Genomic DNA, 13607 nt, shown 5'->3' on the forward strand with positions numbered 1-13607 from the left:
TTAGAATATATAGAAATACATTATGAAAATAGTATTTAAAACGCTTCGTCTGCTTGAAATTAAATGTCGGGGTTTCAAAGACAGCTGATTTATGTACGTTCATACATCAGGTCTTGACAACTATTTGCATGACATCTAAACTTGGTCCCTTACCGTAGTGAAAAGGTTACTAAAACAGCATTATGCGAGTCAAAATGAAATTGTTTTTATATATAACGATTCGAGAAATGGTTAAAATTAGTGGTTGCGAAATAAGATGATTGCTAAAATCTTGCGTATTTTGTTTAAGTGGGCATCCATTAAGCTTGTAAAGCTTGTAAGTACGAGGCTTGGTTGTGCTTTTATATATCCAGCAACAGTAGATATATCGGCTAAAAGCGTTGACGACACCTCGCGGTCACTAAGTTATAACGATGTTTCTTGATCTCTTGACCATTTTATGTAAACTTTAAAGAAAAACACATGGACTTTTATTTTTATATAAATTGCAAGAGAAAGGATGTTATCGTATTTGTCTACTAAACAGTAAAGGAAACTAATATGTACGTACTGTTACGAAAAAGGCAAATGCACTCCGTTTTTTTACAACAGAGCAAGATGACACCATGCCTTCTAACTGACACTCCGAAAAAGTTGATGGACGATATACTTCTGTCTCAATCTTTCTCCCAATTATCCCAGTATTTTCCACTTCATTAAACCAGACAGTAATAACTCAACCTTCCACTATATTGCAGTTTAGATGACACTTGCAAAGGAGAATTTGGAATATATTAAAAATTATAGTCTGGCGGATGCTAACTACTCACATTGGAGAAGTAGATAATGTAGTCCTGAGATTGGAACTTTCAAGCTGCATGCATTTAATTAGAGAGTTATAGCATGTGATGGCTAATGTTTATAGTGCAAGAAAGGGAATAATGACGGTGTGTTGACGGAGGCATGTATACCGATGTATTTGATGCTCAATGTCAAGGAATATGACCAGCCTTAAATCCTTAGTCGTTGAAATGATTCTTACAATCGTACTGGACGGATCGGAAACATTACTTTATGCATTATCAGGTAGCAATATACATCAAACCGGGAATTAAATGTCGTTAATAACTGGCTGCCTTCATCCAGGGGTGTTAACCAGTAGCCATAATTGGTGTCTAATTTAGAAACAATGTTAGCTCCTGCCATCCTCGCGGCTATATCTTCAATTCTAATTGGTGGTCATTGCTTTTGTTTAATACCTTGATTTAAATGCTTTGGAAGAAGACGAAACACCATTTTATTGATTTGGGCTTTTCAACAATTACTGATGATTTGACAAACTCTGTTGAGATTACTATTTGTCGTATTACAATTATCTTTTTTTATCAGCCAAGGTTTCTATTAGCGATTATGAGAAAGTTGTTGAATATACGGGGAAATACTTTCACAACTGGGTTGTTGTTATTATTGTTGACAATGCAAACCTTTTGAATTAAATGTCAATGTGGAGATGTTTTCACTCCAATAATGGAGGTTCGGGTTGTTTTCTTGACGTAAAAATCAAGTTCACGATTCATACAGTGTAGTTTGTATTTGCCCATGAAAGTATAACAGTGCGTTTGATGACAGCGTAGCTTGTAAGGGAGGTCTTGGCAGGTTTTATCTAAATATTGTTAATGCCGATTGTCTCGGGAGTGTGACTTTTAATGATGATTACTTGCAAGCCAGTCCATATTAATATAATGCAAAATCAAAGTGATAGGGCATTCGTCATCATGGATTGCTGTGTTTGATATCGTAATAGCTTCTGCAAAAGCTTTATCGGCCGCCTCGCTTATGCGTTCTTGCATGCCATAAATATGTTATGTCTTGTGGCAGTTCGTATGCTGGACTCTAGCTTTAGGATGTCGCTTGCCACGTTTACCGCAAATTGATAATCTGCGGTCTGATTTTGTCTTTGTCATTTCTGCGTTTTGCTGTGTTTGAGTCCTTTGTGTTTCTTCTTTTCTTTTTAATATCATGAATTTCAATCACAACTGCATCATTTGGATAAGTTTAATCCACTTATTAAATATTTCGTCTACTCTGTATATATTGCAGTTGTGGTGCCCTGCTATTCTGCTTTGATGAAACTAGATCCAGTTTTGTATCATAATTAGAGATACCAAAGCCATGGCTTCATCAAGGTTAAAGACACAGCCATTGAATAAATAAATCAGCGATCGTGTCAATGTGCTGGTATAACATTTAAATCAACGAAAGTATTTTCATGCAACTTTAGCCTGCTATATATATTAACTGAACTGTGTATTCATCGTCATACAATCTGCCCTAAAGGACAAGTTCTAAATTAAGGGAAATCCCTGACATGTTTCCTTATCTACGCTGTCATTCTATAACAATTTAATCATTTCATGAATGGTATCTAGCTCCGTACCTTATTATGCAACTAGCAGGCTTATAGTTCTAAGGTCAAGGTAGTTAGTAGGAAAAAGATCAAGATATATGCATATATAATCTGCTGTGTGCTACAATTTTTCTTTTTAAATATTTTTGGTGTCATCTACAAAATTAAATATTGCAAACTTTGGGAGGGTTATAATACGTGGGGTTTTGTTTCCATCCACCAGAATTCGTTTTATATTACCTCAAGACAATAAATTCTTTAGAACTAATATAATGAATATAATCAGTGTTTTGTCCACAAATCAGAGCAACAATTATTTATAATTATTTGAGACCTGGACATTTATAAAATTTTTGGTCATATTCCAGCAACAACCTCATTCTGAAAGTTAAAAGGACAGTATCTGGGTTTAATGCATGCAACATGAATACAATCTCTGAACCCAGATTAACATGAAAGTTGCTATCATTTTTTATTTGTACTTTTATTCAGTGTTAGCCTGGTAAGCTATATTTGATTCTTTTCCAGCATTTTTAATTAATCCCAATAAAATTAACTTCCTCTTTTTGAAAAATAGTCAGGGGCTACAACCTATTGAAAATATTTCCTTTTATAATTTTATGTCAATAAGCTGGCGATGTGTGTGATTTATTTTGCCCATCTTTGTGTATGCGTTAATCTATTGTCCATGTCTTTGCTGAAACTCATATAAAGATTCATTTATAAACCTTATACTTTCACGACGTGTGAACGTGGGATTATTATGTATTTGCCATAAGGCAGATTATCTTTTAGTTGTCTATATTACGAGAGAAAGTGCGATGTGAAAATGTAAATTTTCAATGGGCAACAATGAGATGACACCCACAATCCATATACATAACAAATTAACTCTGCTTTAAAACTAGTACTAAAACTGATTTACTTCCAGCTGTATAATTTACGTATTTTATAATACGTCATTATAAAGATTTAAAACGTAATGCGTGCCATAGCTGAAATGTATCACTCGTTCCTTTTTCTTCAGTTTATTCTCCGGTAGTATTTAACATGTGGCAATTGCATGTCGATATACCACTGTATTTTTGGGGAAGAGTTGTATTTTACTCTACTTTATTAATTTTGCTCGCATAATTTCTTTTCCCAGTTCATTCCTTTTCACAGACGTTATCTGGAAAATTACATATCCTTTATTATTTGCTTAAGTTCTTTGGGGTATTTATCACAGACATAAAGTATTAGATTGTGAAATATAATTCATTCTTTCATGACAGTACCTTGCACTGTTCTCCTAGTTTTGAGATATCTGACAATAACTCTCTAAGATATAATGTAAGCTTCTCGCCCTCTTCTCTCTGTAGGTCGTCCATATTGTCCAGCAGTAAAACTGAATCTGCAAAGAAATAATTATATATGCAATTTATCGCTTTATCCAGGTTAGTGAAATTTTAACAGTCAAGATCGTCCATTGTTTGTTTTTAACCTGTCATATCTTTATTTACTGTTGAAGACAATTTATAATACATTATCTATTCCACTAGTCTGTTTTATTTCTTCATACTATTTTAATTTGTTTTCTACCATTACAGATATTAGAAAACATTGATATTTTTATAACACGTAAGGATGTTTTCTTTCAGAATGGGAAGAGACTATGTAAACCAGAAACAAACAATGAATCATAACTCTGGCAAAAGACGATGCAATGGTCAGATTACAAACTTTTGGCAACTTGAACAGATGGCTCCCTTTCAGAATAGCCTACAACAATAGCTATAAATGGGCATATTACAAAATGAATAAAAGAAAATACTTTACTAAAATCTCACGGATTGATGTTTTTGTGACTATCGTCAAAGCAGCAAAGCAAGCAGATAGAAAGTGAAGATCTTAAGTGATAATTGATACAATTGTGCAATGCAAAAATGAAAGTTGCGATTTCCTGGGAGTAATGGGTTAGTTTAAAATGTCTTTAATATGTATGCATAAGACACAAAATAATCAGCTGCACATTATATTGACATAGCATGCCATAGCTACATATTATATTGACGTAGCATATCAAAGCTGCATATTATATTGACGTAGCATACCAAAGCTACATATTATATTGACATAGCATACCATATCTACATATTATATTGAAATAGCATACCATAGCGACATATTATATTGACGTAGCATACCATAGCTACATATTATACTGACATAGCATACCAAAGCTACATATTATATTGACGTAGCATACCAAAGCTACATATTATATTGACGTAGCATACCAAAACTACATATTATATTGACATAGCATACCAAAGCTACATATTATATTGACGTAGCATACCAAAGCTAAAGTTGCAAAGACTCTGAAGGACTTGCAGCTTTAAAATCGATTCTTTTGAGGACTCTCTCTCATTCGACCTCTCACCAGATTCTGTCCACACTAGGTTTTGTGCTATGAGAATTTCCTGGATCAGATCAACTAGACTGCTCTTTCCTCTGAAATTTATCAACTGCATTAAATACAAAGAAACATTTATACTGAACATAAACATAACATATCTATCACAAATTTCAGCAGAACCTTTTCACTTCCCCATCAGTAAATTTTGCTTAACTCATCGTTCTTATTCATTTAGTTATTTCCCAACGATTGTTTTATATCTATTTAGTCACAATTTTAAAAAAAATACTACCTGAATAATCCAATGTTTCAAGTCGTTAACATACCGCTATAATGCATTATCATTCAGATCAGTTATGTATCTACCTCATTTTAAGTGCTTTAAGATGTTATGTTTTTAATATTGGCTGTAAGGTCACTGTTCTGTAGATGACTTTAATTCATTTCCAGTCGTCATTGCTTTGTTATGTTTAAATCCCTTTATATCCATACGACACAATAATGTAAAGTGCATCCGTGGAATGACAGTTTTCTGACACACAGACTGTAATACCTATCTCCAAGCTTTCCTATCGAAAATCGATTTCGATGTGTTTGTACAATAATATGTGGAAATGAACTAGACAGTTATGATAACCATTGTATAATGTCATCTATGACATTTGTTTAAATTCTTAAATGGTCGGGCTGATATTTTCATCGCCAGATTATGAGGTCTGCGTATTTGAAATGAGTTGGCATACAAATTAGAGATGTGAAAGTGTGGCTTTAATGTGCACCGTTGATCCTACACGCAGATAGTCAGATCAATATTTATAATAAAACAAATAAATATTTTCGAAATATCAGCGGCTCTTTGACTAGAAATGTCATATTTGCATACACATTACAAAGTGTGCATGTATTTATATATACATGTATACATATGTACATACTCTGTCTTGAAATCTCTTTATTTCTGCTCCTCTTTAACTGTCAGATGAGATTTTTTACTTCAATAAACGTTTTATGATCAAGAAAATAAAACATTCCATAACGCGAATGACAGTTGCACCTGCTGATCTTTGTGGGTCTTTGGTTTTATCTAAAGATTCTAAAACTTCGAAAACTATAAGGTGTTTAGGACCAGAAACACTACTAATTACGCGGTGATTCCTTTGCTCGACTTATGTGTTTTGTCGTAAAATCTTTTTTGAGAAAACTGAAAATATTGAGAAATATCGGTGGCTGGCATACTTCATGTCAACTTTGAAGAATCTATAGTAGAGGTTATGCTGCAAACGATAACAGATTTCCTGTGCAAGCGTCGTCTTTCCCATTCCACCCAGTCCGCATAGCCAGATACCTACAACAATCAGACAGCGCATGTGCGTTAGTAGTGCCTTAAGTTACAAGTATAAACTAACGTAAATAGTATTGCTATGCACTCTATCAAGCATAACGAAATGAGTTATGAAAATATGTATCCTCTGATACGTTTTGTATGCAATTACTTCCGACGTCTCACGACAAGACCTCTCGTAAATTATTATGTCAATTTCGACCTGTTCTAGGAACAAGTGTAAAACAAATTATATCACCACGTTATGTTCACCAAATGTTCGAATGAAAAAAAAATCTTTTTCGAACTTACCAATACAACTTTGTGCATCACACAGGGCTTAGTGTCATATGAATACTTTATTCATATCAATGGTTTTACTGTGTCTGTATTACAATGGCTACACGTTAACCAAATTTGTCATTCTATAGCACACGATTTAACGAAATGTAATTTCCGTTTTAAACATTAAATAGTACCAAATCCTGTTGAAAATGACCCAAGACAACTGCCAACGCTGAAGTACATTTAAGGTCAGAAGAAAATGGAAATCCAATAAAGGCAATGAAACTTGTATGAATTTGCATGTGCCTATGCCTTTCTATAAAGTTACATGCACATTGGTTTTCTCCAGCATTTTCATTTTTACTCTTTGTTCCAAGAGTGGTGATTTTTGGTTCAATTCTATTAAATAAACACTTCTAAAGTGTTACAAAGAACTAAAAATAATGTACAACTTGTTTTGACTGAATACAACATAATCGTCTGTCACATGCATTGTACAACAATGTATTAACACGTAATCTGTTTTTAAAATCTAATTTAAATGCTGAAATTAAAACAAATTGTTTGACATATCGTATTTAGCTCCTGACGCGTCTTTAAAAAAAAACAACAACAGTAAAACAGTCTACAGACCGATTGTACAAATATGCTATGATAAATGAAAGAATTCATATTGCCCGGATAAGATGAAGTATTACCGACTAGAATATTTGTTTATATCAATGTTCAGATCGATACATATAAATGCAATTTGTCCTTGACAGATTACCTTTGTATTTGTTCTCCACCAAACTTTTCATCACGCCATGAATATGTTCATCTCGACCAATCAAATCCATGCGATATTCGGGAAGTTGCTTTTCATACTCGTTAATGACTTCAGTGAAGTTCTTTCCGGCAGAAACCACGTGCAAATGTATGAAGTGGAATACATGACGTAGGATCTCAATGCATTCTTTCTCGGAGTAATTGTTTTCTAGATGTTCCAAAATTTGTCTTGGCTTGCTAATATCCATAACAACATCCATCGGGAGAAACAGTTTGTCTTTCATCAGCGTTAAGGCCTGTAAAATAAGGCATTGTTTGCATTATCTGCTTGATACTATCATGACATCTGCGCGTAACATTTCGTTTGACGGAGGTAAAAACTAACTTTTCTCTACTGATTGCAAAATTCAATGCAATGAGTCGAATAACACCTAAAGTTTTACATTATGTTACAATGTGATTCTGTTACACAGGGGTTATGTGATCTTATTTGTTAACAATTGTTAGCTTGCTAGGCCGTAATGCTAAATAAGCATTTGACATGGTTCTTTGCCCACCCTGCTTCGTCTATCTGGTGAATACGTTCAAATAATGGCAGTCAGTCGTCGTATATGGCCGCCGTTAATATAAATATAACGCCTGTAAACTATTTCTTTTCAAACATTACTGAAACAGAATTTGACTTTATTAAACAGAAATCATTCATATAAAATGATTAAGTTATTACCATCTAGAAACGGCTTCTCATGAAGTGATTGTGTTGTAATAATATGCAGAAGATGTCCTAATATATCTGTGGAGTTATCGAATCTAATCTAATTATTTCCTCTCAAAGTATTAAGTACCGGTTTTTTAATAAGCCATATCAATAGCAAAATTTGACAAGTGAACTTTGATGAGCAAGATTTAAATCGTAGTTATGGGATCTTTATTACCATTCTGAAAGCAAAGTTTCTTTCACAAATATCCGTCATCTTTGGGACAAAATTATATGAGGCAAAAGAAAAATAAGAAACGACGGATTGACATAATGGGTAACTGAACAGTGTATCGGCACATCACGTATGCAAGTGAGAAGAACTAGTTCCATCCCGAAAAGTATGCGTTAGCCAAGTGGATGACCAGTGTGGGGAACAGGTTTTTGTATACAAGCATCCGAAACATACAATCATGGAAACAAATAGATTTAAACAGCAATATATGTCTCATCAAAATACACCTAGGCTGAGAAGATAAAAGCAAAATAAGGGCATGTCATGCATGACACTTTCAAACAGATCTCCAAAGATACAGAGCCTGAAGACGTTCAATCCTATGAGAGAGAAACGAGTTTTACAACCAAAACGGTAAGAACTTGATGAACGTGGTAGACATATAATACTTTTCAACTTGCCCAGCTCAGACAAACACAAATGTGGTGGAAAGATTTAACAAACTTTTGAAGACTAGAATGTGAAAGCAGTTCGCTCAAGATGGAACCAGAATACGTGTTGATCTTTCACCGTAGCTAAATGTGGATTCAATAAAGCTCATCACACACCAATAGAAATTACTCCAGTTGCTTCGTGAAGGAAACAAAATCGTAATTATGCATCATTCCGCTCGTTTAGTTGACTGCTGATACATTTGGACCACCTAATGTAAACTTTGGTAAAATAGTCAGGGTTTCTTAATTGAGAACAATATTTGCACATTCCTGCCTTTCTACCGTTATCGACTACATATTAAAAATCAGACACGTAACTTTTGACGATCCGGTAATTCACAAAATTGAAGATTTAAAGGGAAATAATATTGGTGGTGCTATCTCTATGCAATAAACAATTTGACATAAAAGTCGACTAGACAATAAAGAGCATACGAGTGAACTGTAAAATGTATTTTGTATATATGACATGGTTTTACAGTTAGAAGCAGGGGAAAACATTATTCCATTCATACAAATGATGTACCAAACGTAAACCACGCCTTCAGCGACGATGCCCAAGGACAAACCTCGTTGTCATTTCAGGATAAGAATTATTACAAAGCAACATCTTTTAAACTCGACATGTTCTGCCAACATCAGACCTCGCAATAAATAATCCTTCTAAAACTTAATGAATGTGGTAAAAGATGCAGAGCATTATGAAATTAAGGATCTTAAAAACGCACTCCATGCAAATATGTCTTCCTGACGAAACCAGATGGAACAAGACAGTATATCCAGAAACATCATCAAGAAACGAAAGACGTGGCATGTCAACCACACAATATACAGTGTTACATCAATATAATAAATGACATAATAAATCAACCACACACACACACACACACACACACACAAACACACTAATATATATGATCTAATGTGGGGAATGGTTTAATACTGAAATTATGAAACGAGTTGAATAAAGTCCAGTTTTTGCGACCATTGGCAGAGGAAAGCTGGACATTATTCATAAATTCAATATTAAATCATTACTCATTGGAGATTATGTTCATCACAGTATTTTTATTGCAATGGAAATATATAGAAAGAAAAAGAAATAATTTGTAAATTCTAATTCAGATGGTGTACCTTTCATTTGTTGCGCTTATAAATGTTCCCAAACTAGTGTCCATTTTTTAAATTTATTTATATAATGTAATACAATTATTTATTTATTTATTTATTTATTTATTTATTTATTTATATAATGTAGATATGTTTTCTGCAACATCTCAAGAATATGAAAGATAAAGCGATTCAAACTTGTACCTTAGAATTTGAACAAGATAAAAGAGAATGTGGATTACATAGATGTTGATATAATCATGAAAACATTAAATTATTTTAATATTCTATTTAAATTATGTATATCAGGTATTCAGTCAAATGTCCGATTAACCTGATAGACACGACTTTTACTATTTTCAATGTTGAAGATTCAGATAAAATTAAGGCATGAAAACTTACGAAGAAATAACCAAACTTAGTTGATATAGGAAGAATGCGAGTATCATTTGGATGTGAGTATCATTTGGATGTGAATATCATTTGGATGAAGTAAACCCATGTTCGTCTTTGACATTGTGCATTGACACAAATATTGAATATTCGGTTCTCACAGAATTTATGTTTGATAGGAATTAAAAAGACGCAAACATTTTATTGGATGTAATTGTTCGTGAAGTAACAACGTAGTTGTAAAATGCTGCTAATGCACGAAAGAAAAACTAAAAACAAAAGGAAAAAATATGCCTGAGATATAATGACTGCTGTAAAAGAAACAAAAATAATCTAGTTTTCCCCATATAATAACTTAACAGACTGGAAAGAAAAAATAACATCGAATTACAAGTGAATGTACGAAATAGCAGAGAACCAATAATGTAGACGCACATGAAGTAAAAAAATACAAATTCTTGGTGGAACATGTAAAAATGATAATTTTAATATTAGAAAATTCAAAATCGTTTGTAGATAAATCGAATTCAGTGAATTTACTCACTGATTCAGAGCTTGTGCTTGTTTTGAAGACCGAAAAAGTAATGGCAATAACCATGGAGTCCAAATGTAATAGGTCATACTGAGTTCTGTGGTCGTGAGACCAAACTTACGCTGCCGGACGTGATATTCAAAGAAAACTAGTCAACATGGAATGGGATTTAAATGTACTATGCTGGAACTTAACTTATTTATATTGTAGATATTGTATATTTATTTAACAGTAAACTTTAAACTTTGACAATGACAATGAGATAATACTCTTTAACATTTGACTTCTGCAAAAATCAATTAAACCAAGCAGCGTGAATAACATATGGTAGTTTTTTCTACTGGCATTTGATAGAAAGAAACTGTATCAGAACTAGTAAACACAACATAAAAAATAACGTTTATTTCCAAAAGCAGGACAAGTAGTCTGAATGTAAAATAACTTCTCCACAATACGATGAATTTAAATCAAATAACACGAGTATTATTCTGAAAGAGTTTATCTTGATCTATAATTCTGTCATAGCATTAATGAAGATAACTCAAGAAAAAAGACAAATTCTTAAATGATAATGGCCCAGAACAGCATTAAAGCTTCTCCGACTCAGGCGCGTATTGTTGTGTTTCGATCAGTAAGTCATGAATATAAATATGGAGCTGCTATTGTTTACAGTGTTTGTTGATCAAATGAATTGTGTGGCAGGCAATGATGAAATTACTAGTTCAACATACTTCTTTATTTAAGATTATAAATGAAAGTACTGGAATATTAAATCGGTAAAGCATATGTAACCTCTAGAAGTATGAGATTTTAAATATTTGGTCAATTGTTGGCGGTTTTGTGTCTCTGGTTTTGGTGTTTCAAGTGTTCTATGCCTTTAGGTACACCAGTCTCATTGAAGTCCTATTATTAAAAATACAAACTAGTCTTAATGTGAGAGGGTAGGTGGCCAACTACCGCTCAATATACTCTGACCAATGACCATGAAACTAAGTGTCGCTCGTCGTACGTGGTTGATTGTGCGTCCGACTCATTCGCTAACAATTGTTATTTTAACGTTTCGAAACACTCGACAAATTACAACCTGTTTTAGCAATGAGCTTCATGGTAGGTAAGTCTTTCAAGTTTCACATATAGTGTCGATCCAGATTCAAGTGTGACATAAATAGAAAAACCTTCAAACAGCCTCTAGAGATATCCATACCAGAATTCAACAAATTGTCTTAAAGAAAGCATTCTGCTATAAAAGGCTGTCAACTTGTTAGAAAAGCTGCTACTTCACCTTCAAAAAGGATCATCAAAACTTAAACGAAAGGAAGAAAGACGTTTAAACGACTTCTCAAACGAAGCTGAGCAGAGTTCGAAAAAGTGGATCCTGGTATGAAAAGGTTTTAATTTTTTTCAAAGGAATTTGGTCAGTAAACATAGTCGACGCTACAATAAATATAAAAATATTACTACGACTTTCCTCCCGAAAAGCTCTAAACAGACTTAGACCATCTATGACACAAATGAACCACAGTGTCCTGGATTTCTGCGTCGACCACCGGTTATAGACGAAAAGAACCAAAATACGATGTTTGCTATGAAGATAAAATCTTAAGTCTACAAATAATGTAAGAAAAATAAAATATAATACACTTCTGATGAAAACAGAATAAGAAAAGTTTTAGCGTCACCATACCTCAAGAGTACTGTGTTCATCGAGCTCATCATCTAGCTTGTGTTTTATCTTTTCCCACACACTTCTGGAGTCAACGTTTACGTCACTCTCATCTTCCATTTTCATTGTTCCAGCCTGCGAATTCATGAATGTATTGTGTTACCGTTTTAATGCAAAACTCGTTTCTTCAGTATATGTCGCTGTGTTCGACTTTTTTCCTGGTGTTACTTAAGACGCAGAGACCATAAAGCCAGTGCCTCAAGCGTTGCGATTCGTCAGAAATAAATTTTTAAGTAAGGACCTGTAATTATACAGTCAGGTATCAGTTATAGTAATGTGACCGGATATTACATCCGTCTGCCGCTCATGCCTTCTAGAAATGTATGACGTTGATAATGTGTTCCAGGCTGCAGTGTGTCTTTTTAAGTTATTACTCTTTATTTGAAGTAATGTTTAGTACAATTTGATTTCAAGGCCTAACCTTGATTACATTTGATCCAATATTCCATTAAAAACTATCCAAATCTAGGTCATGTAAACTTTGTATATATCGGTGACACCGTAAACAAATAACTCATTCCTATCGTAAGGTCAGTCTCTGTAATTAAAGTATATCAGAGGTTACAGTGGACTTCAGATATCATTCGAGGGGATTAATTTATTTAAAATTTTCATTGGAAATACAAACTCATTAAAAGACAATCTGGATTGCATAAGTGTGGCACGTCAGAACATTCTAGTCTATAAGTGTTGTGTTGTTGTGATTTTGATTTTTAACGTAGCTTTAACAATTTTTCAGTCATATCGCTACGATGTCTGCAATGTGGCAGTTTATAGTGATGTCTAGCACTGGGGCATCATGCCGCAGACATGTAGCATGATGTCCCACCCAGTCACATTATCCTGAGACCGGGCCGACCAGTCCTAACACTAACCTTTTAATGCTGAGCGCCAAGCGAGGCAGCTATTAGTACCATTTTTGTAAGTCTTTGGTATGACTCGGCCAGGGATCGAACCCACGACCTCCCGCATCCGAGGCGGGCGCTCTAACCACTAGGCCACCGGAGCGGTCTAGTCTATTAGTATGTCATGACATTCAAGAAGAGTGTTGAACTGAATTCGAAACATTCTATACGTTATGACATGTGTTAGGATATTTAGGATTTTGGGGGATTTAATTCAAATCATTTTAAGCATCTCTTAAATTTTCACATTCAATTCATTTATTGATTTTACTAAACGTGTTAGTTTATTTTATTTATATTACGTAGTTTAAGACCTACGGTCGAAGCAGAACTTGGACTCTTGTTCAGCATTTCAAT

General features: G+C 33.9%; 1 protein-coding gene across 1 annotated transcript in view; it reads right to left on the reverse strand.

The window, feature by feature from the left end:
- LOC149786125 (uncharacterized) overlaps positions 1–13607 on the reverse strand; it is a 33992-nt gene that overhangs the window by 18974 nt on the left and 1411 nt on the right. The window contains exons 3-7 of the mRNA XM_089978117.1: positions 12307–12420; positions 7163–7457; positions 6024–6132; positions 4728–4882; positions 3664–3779 (exon numbers count right to left, since the gene is read on the reverse strand). Coding sequence (XP_089834243.1) covers positions 3664–3779; positions 4728–4882; positions 6024–6132; positions 7163–7457; positions 12307–12411 — 780 coding nt within the window. The 5' untranslated portion in view covers positions 12412–12420. The remainder of the gene's footprint in view (positions 1–3663; positions 3780–4727; positions 4883–6023; positions 6133–7162; positions 7458–12306; positions 12421–13607) is intronic.

Source organism: Sinohyriopsis cumingii, chromosome 12 (assembly GCF_028554795.1).
Source record: "Sinohyriopsis cumingii isolate HCF-2022 chromosome 12, ASM2855479v2, whole genome shotgun sequence".
NCBI classification, from domain to species: Eukaryota; Metazoa; Mollusca; class Bivalvia; order Unionida; family Unionidae; genus Sinohyriopsis; species Sinohyriopsis cumingii.